General features: G+C 46.7%; 2 protein-coding genes across 4 annotated transcripts; one reads left to right on the forward strand and one right to left on the reverse strand.

The window, feature by feature from the left end:
* Nucleotides 1–1,925: 1,925 nt before the first annotated feature.
* On the reverse strand, nucleotides 1,926–6,638 carry LOC122380526 (L-galactose dehydrogenase-like). 3 transcript variants are annotated; one of them, XM_043363743.1, is made up of 8 exons: nucleotides 5,432–6,638; nucleotides 4,619–4,730; nucleotides 4,164–4,336; nucleotides 3,298–3,568; nucleotides 2,993–3,116; nucleotides 2,702–2,834; nucleotides 2,311–2,483; nucleotides 1,926–2,064 (listed from the first exon to the last, which is right to left on the reverse strand). In XM_043363743.1, the coding sequence occupies exons 2-8, from the start codon at nucleotides 4,704–4,706 to the stop codon at nucleotides 1,959–1,961; spliced, it is 1,068 nt and encodes a 355-aa protein (XP_043219678.1). In that variant the 5' UTR covers nucleotides 4,707–4,730; nucleotides 5,432–6,638; the 3' UTR covers nucleotides 1,926–1,958. The 3 variants fall into 3 exon arrangements, with proteins under 3 accessions (XP_043219678.1, XP_043219677.1, XP_043219679.1); XM_043363742.1 differs by having other exon boundaries at nucleotides 5,389–5,678; XM_043363744.1 differs by lacking the exon at nucleotides 5,432–6,638 and adding an exon at nucleotides 5,335–5,362.
* A 6,998-nt stretch (nucleotides 6,639–13,636) lies between these two features.
* Nucleotides 13,637–18,291, forward strand: LOC122380528. Its single transcript, XM_043363745.1, has 3 exons — nucleotides 13,637–13,694; nucleotides 16,317–16,394; nucleotides 16,643–18,291. The coding sequence occupies exons 1-3, from the start codon at nucleotides 13,689–13,691 to the stop codon at nucleotides 16,814–16,816; spliced, it is 258 nt and encodes an 85-aa protein (XP_043219680.1). The 5' UTR covers nucleotides 13,637–13,688; the 3' UTR covers nucleotides 16,817–18,291.
* The last annotated feature ends 6,184 nt before the right edge of the window (nucleotides 18,292–24,475 follow it).

Consider the following 24,475-nt stretch of genomic DNA (forward strand, 5'->3'; position numbering starts at 1 on the left):
AATGTGCTCCGGCTGCCTTGTGGAGCTGGCCTACATCCAATGAGACAGTTGCTAGCCTAATGGTCAAGAAAGGTTAAAAAAAAAAGAAAAAAGAAAAAGGTCGACCTATAAAGAAGAGAATCATTTTTTTGAGTTAAAGGGCGACAATTTACTAGACAATGGAGTGTTCTCTAGCGATGCTAGCGATGACACTAGAGCTAGCGTCCATTTAATTGTCAGTACCTATGCAAGCTACCACTGGATGCCATAGTGTATGCGTTATTTCAAAGTATATCTTGAGTTCGACTTTATTCCTCCAGGCTGTCCTTTATAATATGGTACTTAGTGAGCCAAGTGTATTATTTCGCACAAGAGGCTCATGCAGATCAACATATGTAACCAGAAGGTGATCTTCTGGTCCGACCTCGCGCCAACACACTAACCAAGGGGCGCATTGAGGGCCCCGGCCGATGTAAAAATTCCAGTTGGAACGAGGCTTGATAATCCTGCCTGCCAGTGCCACGCCTCAAATTTAACAAATGAGCATTAAATGTGTTTTCCCGAAGGCTATAACGCATGTCGGTGTCTTTAAATTTCATACAAAATATCAACTGGTAGCTCGTTACCGCCGTGAATTGGCCAAACTCACGGTCCACTGGTGCCATGCCATAGTTTGTGAAAACACTTCCAAGCAAATGTCCAAAAAATGGCCCATGGGGATCAGGCAAATCTGTTGACGCTCTATGTACAGCTTGCAGCAGATGCAATACGCATTACAATCATGCCTCGCTTGCATTTTTGCAATCATGCAACCTCGCTTGCAATCATGCCTCGGTGCATTTTTACCGAAGATACAGCCTGCTTAATTTTGTCTCGATTTGTAGTGAACACATATCAAGCTAGCGTGTGGTGAGATGATTGTTTGACATAAACTGGACGGCAATTCAGAACATTCGTTTTTTTATCATGACAAAATGAGCATTTTCATCGCTCATTTATTTGCCAGCTCTTCTCAAGGTCCTCCTACAATAGTCCGTGCACATACTCCCAGACCCACTTGCACAAGGCGCAGACGGGCCCGTTACATAAATATTGGGATGAGGACGCTTACCAAGAGAAAAACAAACATAAAACAGCGGTGGTGTACAAAGCAAGTGAACATATACACTCACCTATGACCTAGAGCAGAGCGCACACACATAAAAATATTGACACCGTTAGCGGTGTAATTGCACAGTACATATCTGAGCACTTGAGGAAAGTTAATTTAGTCCCTTCCCCGCTTAAATTACTCGCGCTTCCAAATGAACACCAGGAAGAAGGTAATAGAACACTGTTAGGAGGGTTGGGTGTTTTACTACATGTAGCAAAACACCCGACCCTCCTAACAGTGTTCTATTACCTTCTTCCTGGTGTTCATTTGGAAGCGCGAGTAATTTAAGCGGGGAAGGGACTAAATTAATTTTCCTCAAGTGCTCAGATATGTACTGTGCAATTACACCGCTAACGGTGTTAATATTTTTCTGTGTGCAGCGTATACGAGCACAAAAAGATATATTCGGGTCAACCAGATCCAGAATGTCCAAGATAACCTGTAGACGGGGTTTCATGAAGCAATGTTTCACTTAACGTGCTGTTCCGATGCCACCGTTTTGCATAAGCATAGTGGAATGTAGTACCGACTATGTAGGCACCTTATCTGTTGCATACCGGACAGGCGGATACGTTTTATCGTATATACCTACCTACCTACCTTTCAAACATCGTCTCGTTAAATACAAATCTACCTCATACCTGCTCAATTTTACCTGTTCCTTACTAGAAAAAAAAACATCATAACTTGCAGAATTAGCATGTGTAGATGTTCGTTTGTCCGGATATCGCTTCCTCGTTCAGTTTCAGTCGTCTCTTAAAACCGGTTCGGCAATGGCTCTCTAAACAACAGCAATAACAATGTAATTCATTCAAAATATCGTTGCCTATACACTGAGCTTGTCGTTACCCTTGGCCTTGTTAATCGCTTCCCAGTAATTGTCGGTGCTGGTCGCCTCCCAGTGACGAATTTCGGCAGGCAAACTGGCGAACCTGCGGAAATACGGGATACCTATCACTGGAAACAATCACCGTCGTGACTCGTGACAGAACCAAAAGCGAAAGCGACAACAGAGCTAAAGACTTATTAATGTCACATTAACGTTACGCAGTGTTTGTGCAGTGTCTACTTGAGTGTGTACTGTGTACTGTGCAGTGTGTACATATATTATACAGTACACATGGACCGATAAACACGCCAACGAATGGTATATCGCGGTCGCGGCCGTTTCCACGCACCTGTCCAGCACTTCCCGCAGCATGACCGTCTCCTCGGCGCTGATTGGCTCTCGGCTCATCTCCAGGTCCTGACGCACCTGCTCCGGTGACGTCACACCCATCAGGTGTGACGTCACACCGGGCCGGGTCAGGAAGTAGTGCAGCGCCAGGCGGGTCAGGTCAAAGCCGCGCGACTGGAGGAACAGCGGAATGCGCCATCAGGAAATGTCCCAACTATACCAATGATTGTCACGAAAATGTTAGAATATGAAAACGACATAAATGATATACCTATGTAGATATCACTTCTATCGGATTTATATCACAACTAAAATAGCATTGAAGAGTATGAGAAAATAAGATATGAGAAGATCTATGCCGTCTGCGCAGGTGTTTGCCGTTTCGTAAATACCTTGCAGAGCTGTTTCATCTCGCGACAGGCCTGTTTGAGCTTATCGGAGGCCGGGTGCCAGTCCGGGGGGTCCACGGGTGATAGGAGACCCATCGAGGTGGCTCCGGCGTCTATGACGCCGATATTCCGTTCACTGGAGGTCAAAGCAGATGACTAGATTACATCTAGAATGCATGTAAGTTGACATAAATGTTGATTGAATTAGGGAAGCAAGATAACATATTTACAAATTATGTGTTAGAAACTTTAACAAATAATATGCTAGCGTCCGTTTTGAGCACCAAGGCTTACCGGAAAAATGGTATAAACGATTCCAGTGTGTTGTCATGGAGATTGTTTCGGCTGTACGATAAAACTGAGTCGATTTTCACCTTACTTCGCTTGACCACTTCTTTGAGCGTGCTCACGGGATAACCTGAGGAACAAAGAGAAGCACCAAATATGTTAGACACTCGACGCAAGCCAGTCAGTGCAATATCCAGTACATTCCACACTTGACAATACAGTATGCATTCACAAGCAAAACATTTGACCCACAATCGCCTCATGCAACCCCTTGTCAAGCCCCGCCACAAGACCCTCTTATCCCCGCCCACCTGTGATGCCGACGTAGCGCACCAGGCCCTGCTGGCGCAGCTCGTCCAGTGCCGGCAGCGTCTCGCTGACGATCGTCTCCAGGTCAGCGCAGAACTCCAGGTCATGCACCTGCAGCAGGTCGATCCTGGAGAGACCCAGCAGCTGCAGACTGTGCTCCACGCTGAGGCGGACCCGCTCTGGACGAAAGTCGAACATCCGCGCCGGCTCCAGCTCGTAACGGCCTACCTTGTCGGCCATGTTAAAGGCCTGGCGGGGTATGTTTCGCACCGCCTGGGAGATGGGACGGGTCAGGTCAGGTCAGGTCAGGTCAGGTCAGGTCAGGTCAGGTCAGGTCAGGTAGATTATGTTTTGGAACGGTACGTTTATACTGTATGTATATTGTATATGCTGTAAATCACTAAGAGATTGACAGCATATTTCATAGAAAGAGAAATAGGTCAGGTCAAGCTATAGGTCAGGACATTGAAAAAGACTACGTTGGTTGGAATGCCACGGTTGCGCATGTATGTATGTTTGTCCATATACATGTATGTACTATGTAGGTATACGTATGTACATATAAGGAAAGGAACGATAATAGCCGTTTTCACGACGGCCATCTGGTACACATTTGGTGCACATCTGGTACAGATTAGGTGCAGATTTGGTCAAATCAGGTGCATTCGCCGGATAGCCCGTCGTGAAAACGGCTAATGTCAGCTTAGGTCAGATCGAAGGCCTGGAGGATCCAGCACAGCCACTTGGGAATGCAAGGACCAACGAACCGTGAAATGCATTTCACTGCAGTTTAATGCACGTGCCTCGATGTCAGCACTCAGCACCCTTGTATCTGACCGTGTTTGGGTGTGCTCATTTACATCCTCACCTCACCAATGAGCTGCTCGCTGTGGCCCTGGCCGTACCAGGGCGAGGTGTCGATCAGGTTCACCCCGGACCGGAGCGCCAGGTCGATGGCCTGAATGGCCCCGTCACGGTCATACTCGCCATACAGCCCTCCGAAACCTCCGCCGCCGAGACTCAGCTCCGAGACAAGCAACTCTGCGGTAACAAAGGACTGATATTCAGAAACGGCGACCAGTGCATGGCGGCCGGTCGGAAACCGTGTTCCTTTAGTGCATATTTATGTAGTTTACAGATATGTAACTCATTTTTTATATTATTGTGTGCGAAAATTGTTATCAGATACAGTACTTACTGCTGACGTAAATCAAAACGTCAGCAGTAAGTGAAATAAGAAACAAATATGGTGTGGATGAAGCATTCCGACACTTTGGTTGAAGTTTGAACCGTTGTCGTTTAAACTCGTGTCACCGTACTCACCAGTGTTCCCGAGCCTGTTGTAATTCATCATTTCGACAGCTACCGTGTCGTGGAAGCCGTCCACAAATGTCTCCACGATGGGCGCCATCACGGGGTCGCTGGCTGTGACCGACTGAGGGAGACCGGGTGAACCCGGGAGGAGCTAAAACGGTCAGTACGCCGGCACTGCCGGCAGTGGACTTCACCAGTTAGAGAAAACAAATAATTGCACACGTTTCAATTACTTATCCTTAGAAATAAACAACAAACACTTCTTTGCTTTCAAAGTTGGTTCAAATACTGAGCAACTCAAGCATAAAAAGCTACATTTCTCCTAACATGCTATTTAATTTTTTTAGTGCCTTGTTTCGGTATTAAAACGGACGGAACTCTTCTTTGTTTCGTGAATGAGTTGGCATGAGCGCAGTTCCCTTTGAAAAGCTGTACGTTAGTCGATTGATTTAACACTTAGATAATTGCTAAAAATGTAATCCCGTTGCTCTGAAACAGCGTTTAGCCAAGTTAAATTGTTCGGAAATGACTTAAATAAATATGCTTATCTCGTCTCCTTACCTTGCATTGTTGATTCACCTTGAGACTGCCTTGTTTGTTTTATAACTTCATGTGATTATAAAGCGAGCATTGGTATTGCACAGGCAGTTTCAGTAATATGTATGTACTTACATATCGTTGTTGGGTTGGTGATAATATAGAAGCAGTATGGAAAATTGACTTACCAATAATTTCACGTGTGCTCAGTATAATCTCGTAAGAAGTAAGCATCCACCTACCTTCACTGTTGCCCAATCAAAGCCGCCTGTAAACCACACTTACGCTATATACCACTGCAGGCGGCAATGTTTTCAGCACTGCACAGCACGCGTCTCCACCACTACTCGCCCGCGTCGGCTGAGGCTCGGGCGCAGCGGACCGCTCTACGCGGGGTCTGTTTATATAGTCACGTAGCACATGCCAACAGGGGCAGTTCAAGGTCGATATTCAGTTCCAGCTAACCTTGCAGCTCATTTGGTTGCACGGTGCAGGTGGGTGATGGGAGCAGCCAGCAGGTCACTGTTTCGTTGCCCATCGTAAGACCAAACGATGGTTGTATAATGTTATCCTACTACCAGTCATATTATAGAGATCAGCAATATACGCAACGGAGACGGCTGATGAGTACTGCGCCACTCGGCCGTGTAAGCTCGGTAACCATGCTAACCAGGCCACGAGCTGGGAGCTTTTAGATTAGGCTCCTTCTCCTAGCGTCAAAAAGTGGGCTGTTTGCCTCCCTACTGATGGTTTCTTTCAGATTGAGGATAGGCATTTCTTTTTGATAAATTTAGTCCGAACCCTTTGAATTGAATTATTCACATGAGGGACAGAGCCCACGCTAAGCGAAGCTTTTTGTGGTGACCCTGTGCTCTGCCCTCCGATCGCGCAATTCCGGTTCTATGCAGACTGGTGTTCGATTCGTTCGATTCACCCGTGATTGAATCGATTTGATTGAATCAAACAAAATTTGTCGAATCGAAAAGTTCAGGACTGTTCGATTCACAAGCCAAGCCATGGTAGAATAGCACGCATTTAGGGTTGATTGGATTGAAAAAATTAACGATTCATGAACTAAAAAATAAAATAAAAATTAAGTGAGCATAGTTCATTATCAACAATGCACATGAAATGCAACAATGGCGCTGTTCAGATGTAAAAATTCATTATGTAAAAATAATCGCCAAAACATTGGTTTGAGATTTTTTATTCGAATCGAAAAAAGAATCATTCCATAACTGTTTGGCTGAATCAAACTTACCTAAAACGTTCCCTTTTTTGTTTTTTAATTCTGAATCGAAACGAATCGATTCACCTTTTTTTGAAGGAATCCAACGGTTATTGAATCGAGAAAAAAATCAGATGCATCAATGATTCAAGCGATCCAAAAAAAAGTAAATCAATAACCAGTCTGGTTCTATGACAGAATTTGGAGTCCAAAATTTAACGTGCGCACATAGCCGCGCACGGCCGGTTCCCTCACTGACTTCGCCTGGCTACGGCCTGCCACCAACCACAACCATAACTGTCAGTTGGCTCAGCAACATCAAGCGCCCGTCGTGCTTCGAACCCTTCAACCCGGACTGTTATAAACGGGATCGCGTGCTCTCACCACGCGGAGTCCAACGCTCTACCGGCTGAGCTACGGGACCGACTGGCGGCTTAAACTGAATATAATGTCAACCCGCTAGAACTTTTTCAATTTACATATCTAACTTCTACCTGCCTACAATCTAAAATCTATTTAGCCAACCATGTCCAAACTCCAAACCACCATTGGTATCATCCAGCTATGCATTTTCTTTCGGTAAATTTCCGACCACCATCAGATTCAGCTGTCATGCCCATTAGGGGTACCCATTTTTCCCGATTTTGGAAATTTGTGGGTGGGGGTGGTTTTTCCCATTATTTCGCGGCTTGTGATTCCAATGATGCCAAAAATATTAAAATCAAAGGTGGTTTAGGGGTCGCGAATTGAGATTGAAATTTGCGTATTTACCTAGAATTATGCCTATTTGACGCTGATAATAAATCGCACTAAAGGCAAAGTTTTTGTTTTGAAAGTCGGGTAGAGGGGTCATTGATCGCTCATTTCCTCATCCAGATCGATGTGCTCCATCACGTGGTTCCGGTTAAATGCTTTACTAGCGATCATTACGATGTCGATATTGTAACATTTGGTGAAAACGCCGGGAATCCCGGCGACCAACAACAGGAGCAAAACATCCCGGCCCGGGATGTTTTGCCCCTGTTCTTGGTATCGTTCTGGTCAGCGTGTAATCATTTTTGAAATCTTCTGCCTCTTGAAGGTCATGAGTTGTAATGGTGACCTTTGATGACCTGTGAGGTCAAATTAAAATGTGACCTTCAGTTGCCACGTCTCTGTTCATGACAGGCTCTTTGTGTCCATACAATTAAAGTTTGTGCAAATGAGCTCAGGATACATCTCACAGATCATGGCTTCGAATGGATTTCAAATCATGTAATTAAAAAACGATCGAACCATTTTGACCGTATGCTTCCACAAGAAACTCCGTCCTGATCGCTCACGGCTACGATGTAATACACCTATGAGACAGGGTAGGATGAATCTGGGTGTTCTACCCAAAAATATCAACTTCTAATCCGAAAACAAACTCGAAAGCGTCGATTCTTTCCATGCCCACCAATCATGTACTATTCCATTTCTTCAGTGGGGACAGATACACACCGTTCTTGTGTAAGAGTTTCCGATACAACTGCAGATCATTTACGAGTTCATATTCGACCACAGGCGACTAGCCATGCGCTGATACGTGCATGGTTGATATGTGACAAAGACCTTTCACAGCTTCTTGCACAGATCACTTGTGATCTCAGGTACCTAGTTGGCGTCTGAGTTTGAAGAAACTAATGTAGCAGGAGATTTTCATCCTGCATGGGCCGTATGGTGGTACCAGGACGCATCATATGAGGGAGTGTGCGTGCAGAGACTGAAGACGAGGAGAACCAGGTCCGCCACCTAAGGTCAATGGCCCACCCACTGTGTCGGCCCCCAGGCAATGCCAGGAGTCAGTAAACGGTTCTACCTCGGAGTTGGCTGAGCCGTCTAGACTTTGGCACCTTCCTAATTTCCAGCTTTAGGCAATGACATCTTCATCTTCGTCTTCATCTTCGTTTTGCTTCTGTATATCTATACCGAGATAAAACAGCACTAAGCTATGCCGGTATGCATGAATGATGACCTTTGCCAATTTGCTAGCCGACCTCCCCGAGTCCCGGAGTTGCAGAGACGGTTGACGGATGAGGGAGACAGATGGCATTCGTCGACTTCAGTTCAACATCAGCTGAGGGTTTGGACTGAGCCTGTATAGAGTGCAGTGTGCAGTGTAAGGTCCGTTATCTTGAAAGGATACTGCTGGCAGCGGCCGTCACCAGGCACTGGTTCCATGACAAGCTATCTGCACCCGTCTCAAGTCATCAGCTGGTATAGAAGTGACACATGCCCAGAATTGGAGTCACGAGCAGTCGTGCACGCGTTCGGCCAGGCCAGTGCTGTCCGTCATAAGCAAAATTGCAAACATATTTCTTTCATAATGGGTTGAGGATGGAGTTTCGGTGTTACTGTCCTGTGATGTTCTTGCCTCTTGGCCAGCTTCCTTTCCATATGCTCAAACGCACATGCTGTGTGCGGGTTTGGGTGTTTGTGGGGGAGGGACAAAGCTAAACTCATACAGCAACCACCCGACGGTGGTGTAAAGCTTGCGCCCCTCCCTCATCCGTCTCTGCAACTCCGGGACTCGGGGAGGTCGGCTAGCAAATTGGCAAAGGTCATCATTCATGCATACCGGCATAGCTTAGTGCTGTTTTTATCTCGGTATAGATATACAGAAGCAATTGATAACTTCTTTATCTACTTCATGCCATATTTCCGTTAAAATACGGCATGCGAGTTATATGGTTATACCGTAACGGTTTTTAATGCCCCTTCCACCCAAATTGTATCGATAGGTCAATGTTCATGTCCTGGGGATTGGTCATTCCCTTTGCTGAATGAGACGACTCATTGAAAATTAGGTGGTTCCAATGAGAAAGCCTCGATCGCTGATTTTAGCCCCCTGACTACATAGCCATTCGTTCTAAGGCCGGGGGGATCCAGGGCGTCGCAAGTCCATTTACGACACGTCGCAAGTTACGACACATGTCCCGTCGCAAGTTGTGTCGTAGCGAAAAAGGAGGGATGTTGAGGAAAAAGGGGTTTGTCGGAGGATACGACAGAACGTAGCTGCGACAAGGTTTAAATACCCGCTTTACTCGAGAATTTAAAAGGCTACACGATCAGCTGATCCCGTAGTAAGCGTCAGTAAGGTCGAAAACTCTATCAAGCATAAAGGAACATTCGCCCTTCTGGTTTGCGAGCTTATGAGACAGCCAGTTCAAGCATGTTCTCTGATTCTGAAGCTTGGTCTCAACTGGGTGACTTGTGGTTGCTAACGCTCACGTGAGTTGCCATGAATTTTGGGATCGATCACAGGAGATTCGTGGCGCTATAGGGCATCTAGAAGCGATGCTTTAGAAGAAATGAGTTAAGAGAGTATGAGGTCACAGAGAGTTAGTAGAGTTGGAGATTGAGGTCACAATTGGATGTTACAGAGGTCATCTGGGACACTTCAGGTCACGGAGGTCAACTTGGGGTCATCACAGAGCTCAATTGGAGACCACGGAAGTAATCTGAGACACGTCAGGTCACAGAAGGCAACTTGGGGGCAGGTCAGGTTACAGAGGTCAACTCGGGGTCATCACAGAGCTCAATATGGGGTCATCTGGGACACGCCAGGTCACAGAGGTCAGCTTGAGGTCATCAAAGAGCTCAATTGGAGGTCACGGAGGTCATCTGGGACACGTCAAGTCACAGAGGTCAACTTGGGGTCATCACAGAGCCCAATTGAAGGTCATGGCGGTTATCTGGGGCACATCAGGTCAGATAGGTCAGCTTGGAGTCATCAGAGGGGTCACTTAGAGGTTACAGAGGTCATATGGGACACGTCAGGTCACAGAGGTCAACTTGAGATCATCACAGAGCTCAATTGGAGGTCACGGAGGTCATCTGGGACACGTCAGGTTATAGAGGTCAACTTGGGGTCATCACAGAGCTCAATTGGAGGTCATCTGGGACACGTCAGGTCACAGAGGTCAACTTGGGGTCACCACAGAGCTCTATTGGAGATCACGCAGGTCATCTGTGACACGTCAGGCTACAGAGGTCTACTTGGGGTCATCACAGAGCTCAATTGAAGGTCATCTGGGACACATCAGGTCACAGAGGTCGGCTTGGAGTCATCAGAGAGCTCAATTGGAGGTCACGGAGGTCATCTGGGACACTTCAGGTAACAGAGGTCAACTTGGGGTCATCACAGAGCTCTATTGGAGGTCATGGGGGTCATCAAGGTACACGTCAGGTCACAGAGGTCAACTTGGGGTCATCACAGAGCTCTATTGGAGGTCACGGAGGTCATCTGGGACACGTCAGGCAACTTGGGGTCATCACAAAGCTCAATTGGAGGTCATCTGGGACACGTCAGGTCACAGAGGTCAACTTGGGGTCATCACAGAGATCAATTCGAGGTCATGGGGGTCATCTGGGACACATCGTTTTTAGAATTTGGAGAATCTTTTGGGGGATGCCCCTCGCAACGTCCAAGACCGCCTTTCTGGATTCGCCAGTAGTTGCTGGAATGGTGTTAGGCTACTTCATATCCATGAATACCCCAATAAATGTGAATATAACATATTATGCACCATGTTCAACACTCTCGCTGGCGCGGATTGAGGCCTCATAGACGAACCGTTGGTTCTTGCTTTATAACTCGCGTTAGCGGCAACGGATTGCAACGAAATTTTCAGGATCTCAAGTTTCAACAATTTTCCACGTACCATGCAAATTTCGTGACCATGACCCCAATGACCTGTGACCTGTGACCTCTCCCTCAAGGCCATATCAACTTGCGACACAACTTACGACTGCTATTTCAAATTCGTAAGTTGTGTCGTAAATCAGGCACTTTGCGATAGACTTTACTTCTTAAGTAACGCTACTCATCAATTGATCCCTCCAAAAACGACTTACTACACAACTTGCGACACGTCGCAGCTGCGACGAGGCTTACGACGATCTGGATCCCCCCAGCCTAAGAGTTGCGGTCTTGTGTAGGTGGTAATGACGGTCTAAGCCAGAGTGAGTGTAAATGAGCATATGCTGTTCATTGACCAAAATGATATTTTTGGTGCTCTCTTTTACCGCTGCACGTCGAATATACCTACAGGCTACAACTAAAGCAATGTTGCACGGTGTCTAACAGCCATTAATACCACTGGAACACGTTGGCTTTGCATATTTATAGTCGTTGAAATGAAGTCATTTTTCCACTAAAATTAAAACTCCAATGCAAGCTTGCGACCCATAAAAGTGATCTAATATCGTTACTTCTGTCACTGCTATAGATCCAGAACAGAGCAAATAATGATAAAATCGACCCCGACCTGTTGGCATGGTAACCTTGTCCCAACATAAATAATGGTAATTTGGTCGATTTTCTGATAAAATTGACATGTTCATTTTGAATTCGTGACCCCCAAAAATCGTTTGCCTTCGTTATTTTCGGCACAGATGGAATCAGAATAGACCAAATAATGGGAAAATTGACCCCAACTTGTTGGCATGGTAACCTTGTTCCAAAATTAAATAGTATTAATTTGGCCGATTTTTCGCTAAAATTGGCATTTTCAATTTGAATTCGCGACCCCTAGAAATGGTTTGATTTCGGTATTTTTGGCACAGATGGAATCAGAATAGACCAAATAATGGGAAAATCCACCCCCACCTAAAATTTGAAAAATTGACCCAAAAATGGGTACCCCTAATGCCCATGACCCACTACTCTCCTCAGTTACCTACTCCGAAACTACCGGTAAACGATAAGGGCGGTCGGTTCCGAATCGGTCATAATGTGCGCCCACCCTCGTCACAGACAGGTTATCTATAGACACTCCTCCAAAAACGTACCTAGGTAGTACGGCTCAGGATCAGTGATCTAAAGTGGATGAATTTGGAGGACAGGAAGGTAGAATACGAAAAATAAAAATTGGGTAACTCACCTCCGTTGGACCCAAAGTCCGGGATGCATCTGAAGACTGAAAAATGCAAGGCCTTATGGCTTCTGTATAGCGTCATATGTCATTACGGAGCGAGCGAAGCGAGCGTAGTCTTTCCTTAGATTAACGGAAATTTCTGAGTATGAGCGGCCGGCCGGCCGGCCGGCCGTGGTCACGCTTCTGCGAGGCTCATATCTCAGCAACCACTTGACCGATTTGCACGCGGTAATTTTTGTAGGGTAGCTTCATTCCTTCTACCAAGTATTGGACTATTCCCGATGCATGTGGGTGACCCCTTATGCACGTGCCACGTGCAAAACGAAGAGGTGTCACTTTTGTAATTGTTGCAATATCTCGGTAACTACTTGGCCGATTGCGCTGAAAGTTGGCATGTAGGTAGGCACCCACTAGGCACTGCATATCCATGTGCCAGAGTTGGGGTGCTGCTGCACGTGCGCACGTGCAGGGGTCGTTTCCAGATCTCGAGAACGGCTGGACCGATTGCGCTCAAATTTGGTACACGGTTAGGGACCGGTTAGTAGGGCGCCGTGCACAAGTCAGTTGGGACCCATTTTGCACGTGCGCACGTGCAGGGTGCCGCTTCCAGATCTCGAGAACGGCTGGGCCGATTGTGCCCAAATTTGGCACATCGCTAGAGACCAGTTAGTAGGGTGCCGTGCACAAGTCAGTTGGAGGTACCCCCTCGCAATTTCGCACGTGCAAGGCCCACCCTCTCGCTCGCTCCGTTAGTCGCCCCAAAAGGCGTTATACTGGTTCCTATTCTTATTTTTCTCATCCTTCATCCCCTTCCCCCCGCCCCCCAGGTAAGCACCCCACCCTTCCCAAGTTGGGACGGGGTTAAACGCGCCTGGGCTACCTATCATATTCCGCCCTTCCCCTAGGGTAGCTGCTGCCCGCCCTTCTCGAGCTGGAGCGGGGTGGACTCACCTAGGCTACCTATCGGCTATTCTGACCTTTCCTTCCGAGAACGTATCACATTTCGGTACCCTCTTTTTCTCATTCACATGACTAATCATCTTGTCTAGGATTCTGGCACTTGAGTCTTGAAACACCGCACAAGTTTTGTCAGTGTTTTACCAAATGCAGACGCACCATTCCAATCCCTTGCCTGAGGTCCCGCCATCTGCCCACCCAAGGAATTGGCGCGTCTTTGCAGTCATTTGCACGCAATAGGTTTCCACTCCTTCCTTTACGAGCCGAGGCTGTGGAAACCTAACAGGTAAGTTTAACGGTGAGTATTCAAATTTGTACGCTCTGCGCAATCCCTTTATTTTCCCCTTTGCCAGGTAGAGGTAATTTGGCAGCACATAATTATAGATGGCACACCATTACAAGACGTTTACTGCGCAGGCAAACGTCCTCAAGCAGTACAATCGCTGAAAAATATTTTATGGAGGTACGTGATTTTAGAAGAAATATTAGGCATAGACCACGGTCATAGATGCAGAGACATGTAAAAGGAATAACATTCATTTGAAAAATCAGAGAAAGAGTCACTTAGCTATAAACGCCACTGAGATTATCCTGTCGGTAGGTCAAGGTACTGGTACGGTTTGAATTTTGCATAGGTAGGTACCTACCTAAATTGATATTTTTTTGTGCATGAAGGCTAAAATGCTTTTTGCCATGAATCCAAGTGTTTGAATATTATATGAGGTAAAGCCATCTCGAAGCCAAACCATGTAGGTAATTAATGTCAATACAAAATGCATTACATTTGCACGAACGGGGACATGAGCAGGTTCAGGATTGACCACAAAGCCGGATCAGTCGGGCGCACTGTGGTATCTCCGATTCATTTATGGAGACGTTTCTATTATTGGAAACGTTTCCAATTTTGACTACTCTTCTGTTCCAAAAATGGAAACGCTCGTTCCATAAATAGAAACGCTAACATCTCCGCACATATTTTCTTGCCAAGGGTGGCTGGATTCGATGTATAACAACTGTTTCGCGTAAAACAAGCTCAGATACACCAAAAGCACTTGTCTTCTTGCATGGAAAGCTGTCGTATGCATTAAAATTCACGTCTTTAAAATGCTCCTGAATCGTATCCATTTATGGAGACTTAGTTTCCAAAAATGGAAACGCCGATGTTCCAAAAATAGAAACGCTGAAGTTCAAATGTGTGCAAACTTAGCTTAAATGTGTTTTTAAAATTTACATGCAACTAAAAATTTGATGTTTTGGGACTGGTTTAGCATCTCGGCTCTCGGCAGTTACCTTGGACGCCGGGTTCGATAATAATACCTTACGAGCCGCAACTTGAGCACATTCAAAAGTCAACTAAAACTAAGATTTCCCAGAAACTACTGGACAGATGTGGTCCAAAGTGGGCAATACATAAAGCGTAGATATCATTTCAATATATAAAATTAATATCCATGTTACACATGAGCTAGAATGAATAAATTCATCGTCAGAATGCAATGGTATTTGGTGTGACGACGGTGCAGACCTTATTTCCATCCTGCTTTTTACGTATTTGCACGGAGATTTACGTTGATCCGAGCCTACGATCATATTCAGCACATTTGAAATATCATAAAATGCCCACTTAAGTCTCCAAATAGGGCTTTGCAACAACTTTCATGCGATTTAATAAAAGATTGACGACCACCAGGCCGCTGGTACACCGGAAAACGCAGCGTGATAATGAATGAAAAACTGAAGTTCCCGGTGATGTGGTTGTTCCAATCAATGGGTCAGTCTTTCAGTAGTCTGTTAAAAACGTTATTTTTTGTTCAAAACATTCATAAATGTTATTATTTTCGATTAGAAAAACGTGTGAATTTTTTATCACGTCAACATGTTATAAGCATCGCCTCGTTCGTCAACTTTCGGTTTTCTGATCGGAAAGTCGGAGAACAGGAACATAAACTAGAATGCTGGCTGTCGATTGGTGGCATCCTGCGCATGCCAAATAGCACCAATCAATGCCCAGTTTGCTTTAAAGGTAGCGATGCACGCGATGCACACAGCGTCTCCATTTATGGAACAGATCGTTTCTATTTTTGGAAACGGCGTATCCATTTTTGGAACATTGTTCCAAAAATGGAAACGTTTCCATAAATGGATCGGAAATACCACAGTGTGCCCGACTGGGATTGCTCCAATTTTCAAATTGTTGAGATTGTTAGAAAATTAATAAGTTCATTGTTATTTTCATTTAAGTAAACAATACAATGACTGAATCTTTCCTAAAAGGTCGTTTGTTGACTTGTAGGCAGTCATATGCCTGCCTCCCTTTTTCCTCCTAATTTGCATCGCTCAGTTTTTTTTTTTTCTAAAGCATACCATTGTTTCATAATAAGCCTCATGGATGTTTTTTTTGCAATATAACTGATCTTGTTGTATGTGAATGTGTGGTTGCATTCAGTTGCACATTGTCGGGTTGTCCAATGTCCATGCTATCTCCTTCCATCCCTTTTGTGATTTCAATTTTATCCGCAACCATTTACAAGAAAGGATAATCATCATTACACTGTAAGAATAGGTATTGCCTGGTTGTATTTCTTTAGGGATTAATGAGCCAATTGCATTGCTACACATTGCAGCATTGATTCTGATTCACTTTCTGTCTTGTTGAAAAGTTAAAGGTGTTCAAGTAGTGACATCATAACTGACATAAGATTGGAAATAGATTCAAGTGGAGATTACATCATTTGAAGCACCAATAGATAATGTTATAGGCATATATGCTTATCTATAAATCCAAATATCAAAACCAATGGCTGTAGAATATGAGGATTGCTTATGGGAGTTAGGTGGGTAGGAAGTTAGGTACTCACTTTCAGTTGGTTTTAACTACATGAAACATCGTGTATCCTTCAAAATTTCATACACATTCTTTGGATTTTTTTTTTTTAGCAATTTATACCAACCCTTAAGGTTTAAATTCCTCATTTTGTTGATGTTCTGCTCCCACGAATTCCTACCTAGGGTCCCGACTTCCCTCAGACCATTTCAGGGATTGTATTTGTAATTGGCTGTGTGACTCATTGTATTTTCATTTCAGGATTTGTATCCAGGAGCCATGACTCCGGTTGATGATATCAAGTATCTCATCAACTCTGTCATCCTTGGAGAGGAGCCGGTTAGTTTTGTTGTTTTATTGTCTATGTGAACAGTGTGGATAAAAATGTCAGTGGATGACATGGGTGCCTATTCTTGTTTTCTAACTTCGATTGCATGAGTGTACCCTTAAAAACGTACTTATTATAGACATGATTTCTTAAAATTTAGGCACCTGCATTTGCGATTCAATGACATTTCAACTTCTTTCATCCAGATATTTTTTTTACTATCTTGTTTTGTGACCAGGCTGTGGCCTCTGTTTCCCAGTCTGTGGAGGACTTCATTCTGTTCATCGGCACCCTGGTGGCGTTCATCGCCTTCATTCTGTGGTGCTGCTTCCCAGTCATCCCCAAGGACTCGCAACCCAACTCGGAGAACCAGTACCGACACTACAAAAAGACAGATGCAAACGCCATGTATAAGGAACTGCAACGAAGTTAGCCGGCCGGTCGGCGCTAACCGGCCGGCCGCAATGTTGTGTAGATGGCAGCACGATCTGACCGCCAGGTGGCTCTACTCTCGGGGATGCCAATAGCGGCTGGGATGGCGAACTCATCTACATGTCTGATGTATTTCGTGTCTGAGGCGATACGGCCCCGGCGGGTGCTTACCGATACTCTGGGGCATAATGCACGTTCCAGGTGGAGCGTGCCGAGGGCAGTAACCGGGGGCTGCTTCGCTTGGCGACGTTTGCCCCGCTCGTGACTACAAGTATCGTGTCCTCTGTTGATCTAACGAGTGTTTGTGATGCCACTTTTCTTGATCCCGGCGCTCGATAAGCGTTTGCTGATTGTATGTGTATGTGTGTGCGTGACTATGTGGTGGAGCACAAAGCTAACGGCAGTGGGCGGCTCGCTTCGACATTCGGCCGGCTTTTCCTCGTGCGCTGAGACCCAGCGCCGGGCGGAGTGACGAATCGCGTGCGTCTGGGTGTCTCCGCATGCTCAGTGTGCGCTCGGGCTCTGTATCATGAACCGTATGGCCGGGTGTATTACACGCCAGTGGCCGGCTGACCTCTCCCACATTCCGGCGTTCGCCGTCCAGCAGCCTGACCTGACCTGACCCTCAGTGACCCAGCCGCCTGCTCCAGTTATTACCCGGATTACCATCCCTCGATGCTAATGTCTACACCTATATCCCTAAGTGGAGGACCTACTGTTGTGTGCCGTTTTCTGGCGGTTAGTATTCGGCTGATTGTCTGGCGTTGCTCCATGGGTGTTGTGACTTGTTTTGGCGATCGTGGACATTGATTGGTCAATCCCCTCCCTGTTGATGGCTGCTGAAAGTTCTCTGCTCTCTCTCTCTCTCTCTCTCTCTCTCTCTCTCTCTCTCTCTCTCTCTCTCTCTCTCTCTCTCTCTCTCTCTCTCTCTCTCTCTCTCTCTCTCTCTCTCTCTCTCTCTCTCTCTCTCTCTCCTCTCTCTCTCTCTCTCTCTCTCTCTCTCTCTCTCTCTCTTTCTCCCCCTCTCCCTCTCCCTCTCCCTCTCTCTCCCTCTCTCTCCCTCTCTCTCTCTCTCTCTCTCTCTCTCTCTCTCTCTCTCTCTCTCTTTCTCTCTCACACCCACACACACCCACTCCTAGTTAATATACTATTTGTCTGTCCTATTTGACCTTCCAGCTCCCCTTTTCCTATCCTCTGCCTCCTCTCACTCGTCAGCTGTCCAGCCTGATCCTGTCCAGTCTGTACAGACTCTCTGGGTTGTTCGCCATGTGTCGTGTATTTATAATGTATATTATTAACTGTGATACGCGCCCGATTACCATGCCGCCATCCCCGGGCGGATAAGCAGTCGTTTCCGCTCTCCGGTCTTGAGTGTGCGCTCGTGGCATTCGGTGCGTCATTGGGCTCTATGAGACGGCGCATCGGAGCGGGCGACGTGCTTTTATGAATTTGTCGTACAATATACTGGATGGAATAGCCCGCTCTGATGGGGTTGTAGAAACGGACGAGGGGAGTGGGGTCTGGGTGGTGATCCAAGCATGAATGCTGAACAGGGTGACCGGTGGGAAATCTTCTGTGTATGATGTCGCATTGCCTTGTCAGGAACTATTGCTTCTTGGTCTCACCGGGCTGTCACGTTGGGGTCATATGTTGGTGGCCTGGTCTTTGTATGTGTGTGCTGCGTTGGTCGACCTTGAGGATCGAGGTGATACGTTATTCACCTCCTCAGGAGCGGGGCAAGATCCATATCCTAAAATCGAGCATCAGCTCAGATAAGCGACCATAGAAGAAACAATGCAGAATGAGGAGATGAGGTCGAGTGTGTTGGATTGAAAGCGAAAGGTGAACACCACCGAAAAGTATCTGATGTGAGATTCTGGCATCTCAGAGTCTCAACCTTCCCTTACCGCGATACAGCAGCCACCTAGCGGTCAAGGCTTCAAGCGTAGCTCGACCGTCTATTTCGTAGGTGGCGCATGAGGTATCTTTTCAGCCGCGTTTGCGGCCGAAGAGAGGGGAGGACTGCGGACTGCGGAGGGCGAGGCTGTCCAGTGGCCATCGTACAGATTAGGTAATGCAGAACGTCAGCGTGGGAGACGGGAGTACATTTGTGGGATGCTTTGGGAAGGGAAATTGCCACGAATGCCTCCCTCCCCCTTGATCGGAGAGTGGCTTGATCACATTGTGCTGCTTTTACAGGCACGTAGCCAGGATTTTGCTCAGGGAGGGGCCACAGGTCGCGGCTTAGTGGCGTATGTACCTACCCCCTCCAAAAAAGGAAAGCTCCTCTGATTTAGCCACTATTTTTGGGGGTGAGGTGCAGCTATTTTATTTTTATTTGATTTGATTTGATTTTTTCGCCTTGGGGGGGAGGGTCATGACCCCCGTGCCACCCCCCTTGGCTGCGTTCCTGTGCTTTTATTAGTGGCAGTGGTGGCAGCGTTTTATCTTGGCAAATGACAGCGTGACCTTGGTGACATCCGCAGGTATTCCGTAGGTCAGAATGGGCTCGTCCACACACGCCGTTTCGTTTTCTCCGTCTTCAGGATACTCAAATGCTTCTCCTCCACGCCTCCGCATAGGCGCGGGAACCGGGGGGGGGGGGGGGCGCAGCTTGCCCCCCCCCCAACTGGAGCTGTGGGGGCGGTGTCCCTACAACTTTGAGACGGATATACCTCCGCGCGCACTTTTTATGCAAATGTTTTCTTTTTTTGTTGAACAAGCCAAGGGATGAAAAATAAGTGGCCTAAAACCGGTGAGACAACTAGATTTGGGGGTACCCTAGGTTGATCTCTATTATCCCGGCCGGGCCCGGGGGGTAATCCCAACCACCGCAGCCCGGGGGGGGCGTTTTTCGCCCCCCTGTCTAACTCCGTAAATAAGGGAGCTACGGAAACAAAAGCGATACCAAACGAAAGGTCCTTACGAGACGATTCTAATGCACCTAAAATTTTTGACCTCAGGTCAATTTTCAAGGTCAGAGGTCAAGGTCAAAGGCCAAAACCGGCACATGTGTAGTGATCTCAAACTAAGCCTTCTAGAGGACGGCAGGCTGCATCAAACCGGCAAAATTGGGTGTCAAACGAAAGAAGAGAATCTGAGGATTTCGAAAATGTGCTACAAATCAAAGGTCAAGGTCAAGGTCACGCTCAAAATTCACCTCAAACTTGGCACTTTTTCGCACATCTTGCGTGCTAACTTCCAAGATGTTTTGAAATGTTTTGAGGCTTATCAGTTCCCTATTTGTGGTTCATCTTACGATACAAGGCTGCTAAAAGGTCAAGGTCACAGAAGAGTATCCCTGCTAGAGGCTATTTCACTGATTCAAGTTAGTAATAATAAATAAGACAATTTTGCCATCCGGAAGCTCTAAATGAAGGCTTAGAGGAAAATAGATGCCAGATTCGTGATCAGCGGGTACAAATCCATCAGAAACGACCTTTCATGTGTCAAGGTCAACCAGAGGTCATTCGAGGTCACATGAGGTCAACATGAAACTTGACCTTTTCCGAACAAAATATATATCATTCGACGCGGCTTGACAAGGCGAATGCGATGGTACCACTGCCGTAGCTCTAGGACCATTTATGTCGTAGTTATTTGCGAAAAACTAAAACCACATTTCGGGGTCGTTGACCTGACCTCTGACCTCAGGTCACCAAAACTATTTTTCTATTTTTCTCTAGGTCAAACGCTACACAGCCGTGCTCGTAATTTGTCTTTATCTCTAAAACTCTATTTTTAGCAGCTATTTGAAGTTTGCGTCTGTGACGCTGATTTTTGCCGTGCAGGGGTCTAGAAAAATGGACCTTGTGACGTCATCAAGGGGGCTAGGTCCAAATTTTTTACTTCAGAAGATGTCAAATTGATGGGAGAAAAGGTACTGAAAGTTTCGCTTTCCTATCCCTAAGCGTTAGGAAGGCGAGCGTTATCCCTAAGCGTAAGGAATTTGGGAGTTATCGCAAATATTCGCCAGGGGGGCGAAAAACGCCCCCCCCCCCGGGCCCGCGAGGGTTATGGTGTGCCCCCCCCCCCCAGTCTGAAAGTAGATTCGGCGCCCCTGCGCCTTCACTCCCTAATCCGGGGCGCTGGACGATCCTCTTTATCCCACGCGGAAAGCTCCACCCCAGGAGTAAGTCCGAGGTCGGGTGCAGTGATTGTTAGGGGGCTGGATGGCCTGTCCTCGGGACGGGCACAGCCCCGACGGGTCACCAGGGTGCCCGCCCAGACCATCGCCTAATTTCTATCTTCCTTCCAGCTCTGAAATGGTCTCGTCCAAGTCGGTTTGGCAGACTAGAAACTGGAAGATGTCTTTTGTCGCATGGGCGACGGACGTAACTGTAACGCTTATTCTACGAACATCTATCTATCTACTCGAAAGTTACACAAAGCTCATCCTCCCTGTTACGCCATTTTACTGCTTGGATTTATACCTAATTGGATCTCGTTTGGTCGGGTTACCTACGTATAATGTGCAACTTTCCTCGAATCAGAATCAACATCTCCAGATCAGACAGTTTAGAGCTGCAGAATTGTTGAATGGGTTCTTCGACCACGGGTTCTACCATACCGACTGATATGCACAATGACCTCTTCCGGTCAGGTCGTCATTTTGACCGTAGTAGGTCAATACAGTCAAGCTTTCATAATGACCGTTTAAATCATACCTCATTCGCCGCGTCTCGACGAGAGGAACGCGATGCCGGGAAAACTGCAGCGGATCGTGCCTTTCTTGAGTCAGAAATTACTACAGAGAAAAAAAAAACGTTAAGACGGCAAGTTCAAAGGTTTTTGTCCTATGGGGGCTAGACCGTTGATTTTAGGTCAAATATAAGTGCTTATTTTGGAAAGAGCGTCAAAAGAGCTATGGAACGCGCTTTGCTCTGGCGCGACGCACTATAATAGGTATATGTCATCATAGAGATGGAATATATTATGGAGATCTTATACCCTTCATAATACCTAGTACCTACCTATACTTTATAAGATCTCTAAGATCTCTATTGGTTTCCGAGCTATGCGCCGATTTGTCAAAGATATTCAAATTAGGAATAATTTGACCTTTGATGGCCTCTGGTGACCTGACCGTTGATGTTGTTCTGACCTAAGGACTGGAGGACTGAAGAACTTATGTGATTTTTTGACGCTCTTTCGGATGCTGCTTACAGCGTGCCGCCACGTGGGCCAGAGCCGAGATAGACGGGCATATTCAAACACCCCGGCCTGGCGCGGTTAACCCGCGCCCTGGTGGGGTCTGTTTATAACGCGACCTGGTGGGGGGGGGGGCTATTTTTTGCCCCCCCCCCTCGTATCTCCGAAACTACTGGACGGATCCGCAAAATTCAAACGGCGTTCGAAAGGCCTGTCAAATTTGTCGAGGGAAACCAAATTTCATTGACCTCGGGGTCACCGATGACGTCACAGGTCAGGTCAAAGATGAAATGTTTCACCGTTCACGGGTCATCTAGGGAATGCGCTATAACACCGAAGAAAACGCATTTTGTCGAGAATCAGCGATAGGGCGTCAGTTGCCTAGTACATATATTGCTATAAGAGGTCACTGACATTACCAGGTCACAGGTCAGGTCACCAAGGGTCACAGGTCAGGTCACATGAACCTAACTTTAGGTACTAAGGTTGTGCGATGCATGTTTTATGGCCAATTTTTCATTTCCAACTCAATGGTGTTGGTTATAAGACTATCAGGTACGGCTTAGGCCACTTTCTGGTGGAGGTCAGGTCAAGGTCAGGTCAAAAAAGGTCAAATTTCAAAGTTGATATTTTTGCATAAAATGGGTATTGATTCGATGCAGCTCATCACGGGGAGTCTAATGGTGGTCTTTGTTTTGCGCTACGGGGTCTAGAATTGCAAAAAAAAATGAGTTTGAAAATTTGACGTCATCAATTTTGAACAGTTTTTTCGCTGTAACTTGGCCAAAAAAAAAGAGGTATCGATCTCAAATTTGGTATGTAGATAGAAGGCGGTAAGGACTATCACATATATTCCGGTTTTTTTCGAAATTCAAAAAACTTTTTTGATTTTTCGGCTATTATAATCAAAAAATCTATTTTTTGATTTTTGGGGGTCAAAATCCAAAAATTTCAAAATTCCGAGATAGCAGTTTTGTAGCCCTGTCAATTTTACAGCTTTTATGTCTTTATCGTTTTTCTGAATTTGCAAAGCTATAGGCCTGACAGCTCTTCCCGCGAAACCCTTTTTTGGGTCGAAAACGGCAGAACATGACGTCACTCTGACGTCATTTCCGGCCAACCTATCATAGCCTTTGGATAAATTTTTGGTCACAATGTGTAAAATTGATGTCCGGGAGGGTACTGAAAGTTTGGTGACGATCGGCGCAGCGGTTCTGGAGATATATCGAAAAGTCTGGAGGGGGGGCAAAAAATAGCCCCCCCCCCCACCAGGGCGCGGGTTAACGTCGAACATCGGCCCGGTGAGGGTGAAACGAATCCTATGCAAAAATAATCTAGCTAGCTTCAAACTCGCATTTTTAGGTCCAAGTTGACCACATATAGGGGCGCGGGAGCTACTTTCCGACTGGGGGGCACACCATAATAGAGATCAACCTAGGGTACCCCCGGCCCAAATCTAGTTTTCTCACCGGTTTAAGCCACTTATTTTTCATCCCTCGGCTTTTTCAACAACAAAAGAAAACATTTGCAAAAAAGTGTGGTATTCCGTCTCAAAGCTGTGGGGGCACCGCCCCCACGGCCCCAGAGTGGGGGGGGGGCAAGCTGCCCCCACTGCCCCCCCCCCCGGCTCCCACGCCTATGACCACATATCTATTTGAACAGCGAAAGTGGTATTTTTACCATGTGTATTGTGTAATATTCATTGCTAATGTCGTATGTAGGTATGACAGTCGTTGTGGTGTCCTGTTAGGCCAGTCCCCTTAGTTACAATCAAGCAACTTTAGCGACATCCTAAATTATCTTGAGTTGTCTTGCACAATGCACGGCGCACGCCCACCGGCATTGGTTCTGCCGCCCCGTCGGCCCACGAGCCACTCTGTCCTGCGAGCCGGGCGGTAATCAATCACACGTGCAAGCCTGGCCTCAGAAGGTGACGGGCTATCGAACAAAACTAACGCCCTGGCAGTTGACACGCGTCCCGTGCCGGCAGCCCGTGCCACCGAGTCGACTGGCCGGACCGCGCGCATCCATCATTGACCGCGGACAACGGCCGAGCCTGACAAAAGGTAGCCGTCTCGACCGGCGTGTCGTGTCTCGTGGACTCACCGATCGGCCCGCCACCCACAGAGAGGCGGTCCATTTTGTCCGGCTCGCTCGCCGTGTATAAGATGCATGATAGTGCTGGGCCGGGCGGAGAGTCTGCTTCGACACGGCCACCCGGACTGGGTGCGGTCCCGACATCCCGGCAGAGGTCCTCACTTTTCGCGCCGACACATACACCCCCACCCCCACACCCCCACACACTTAGGTACATACACATACACACACACACTTAGAAAGAGAGAGAAAGAGAGAGAGAGAGAGAGAGAGAGAGAGAGAGAGAGAGAGAGAGAGAGAGAGAGAGAGAGAGAGAGAGAGAGAGAGAGAGAGAGAGAGAGAGAGAGAGAGAGAGAGAGAGAGAGAGAGAGAGAGAGAGAGAGAGAGAGAGAGAGACCAACGAACCAATATC

Source organism: Amphibalanus amphitrite, unplaced genomic scaffold (assembly GCF_019059575.1).
Source record: "Amphibalanus amphitrite isolate SeventyFive unplaced genomic scaffold, NRLGWU_Aamphi_draft 000100F_arrow, whole genome shotgun sequence".
NCBI classification, from domain to species: Eukaryota; Metazoa; Arthropoda; class Thecostraca; order Balanomorpha; family Balanidae; genus Amphibalanus; species Amphibalanus amphitrite.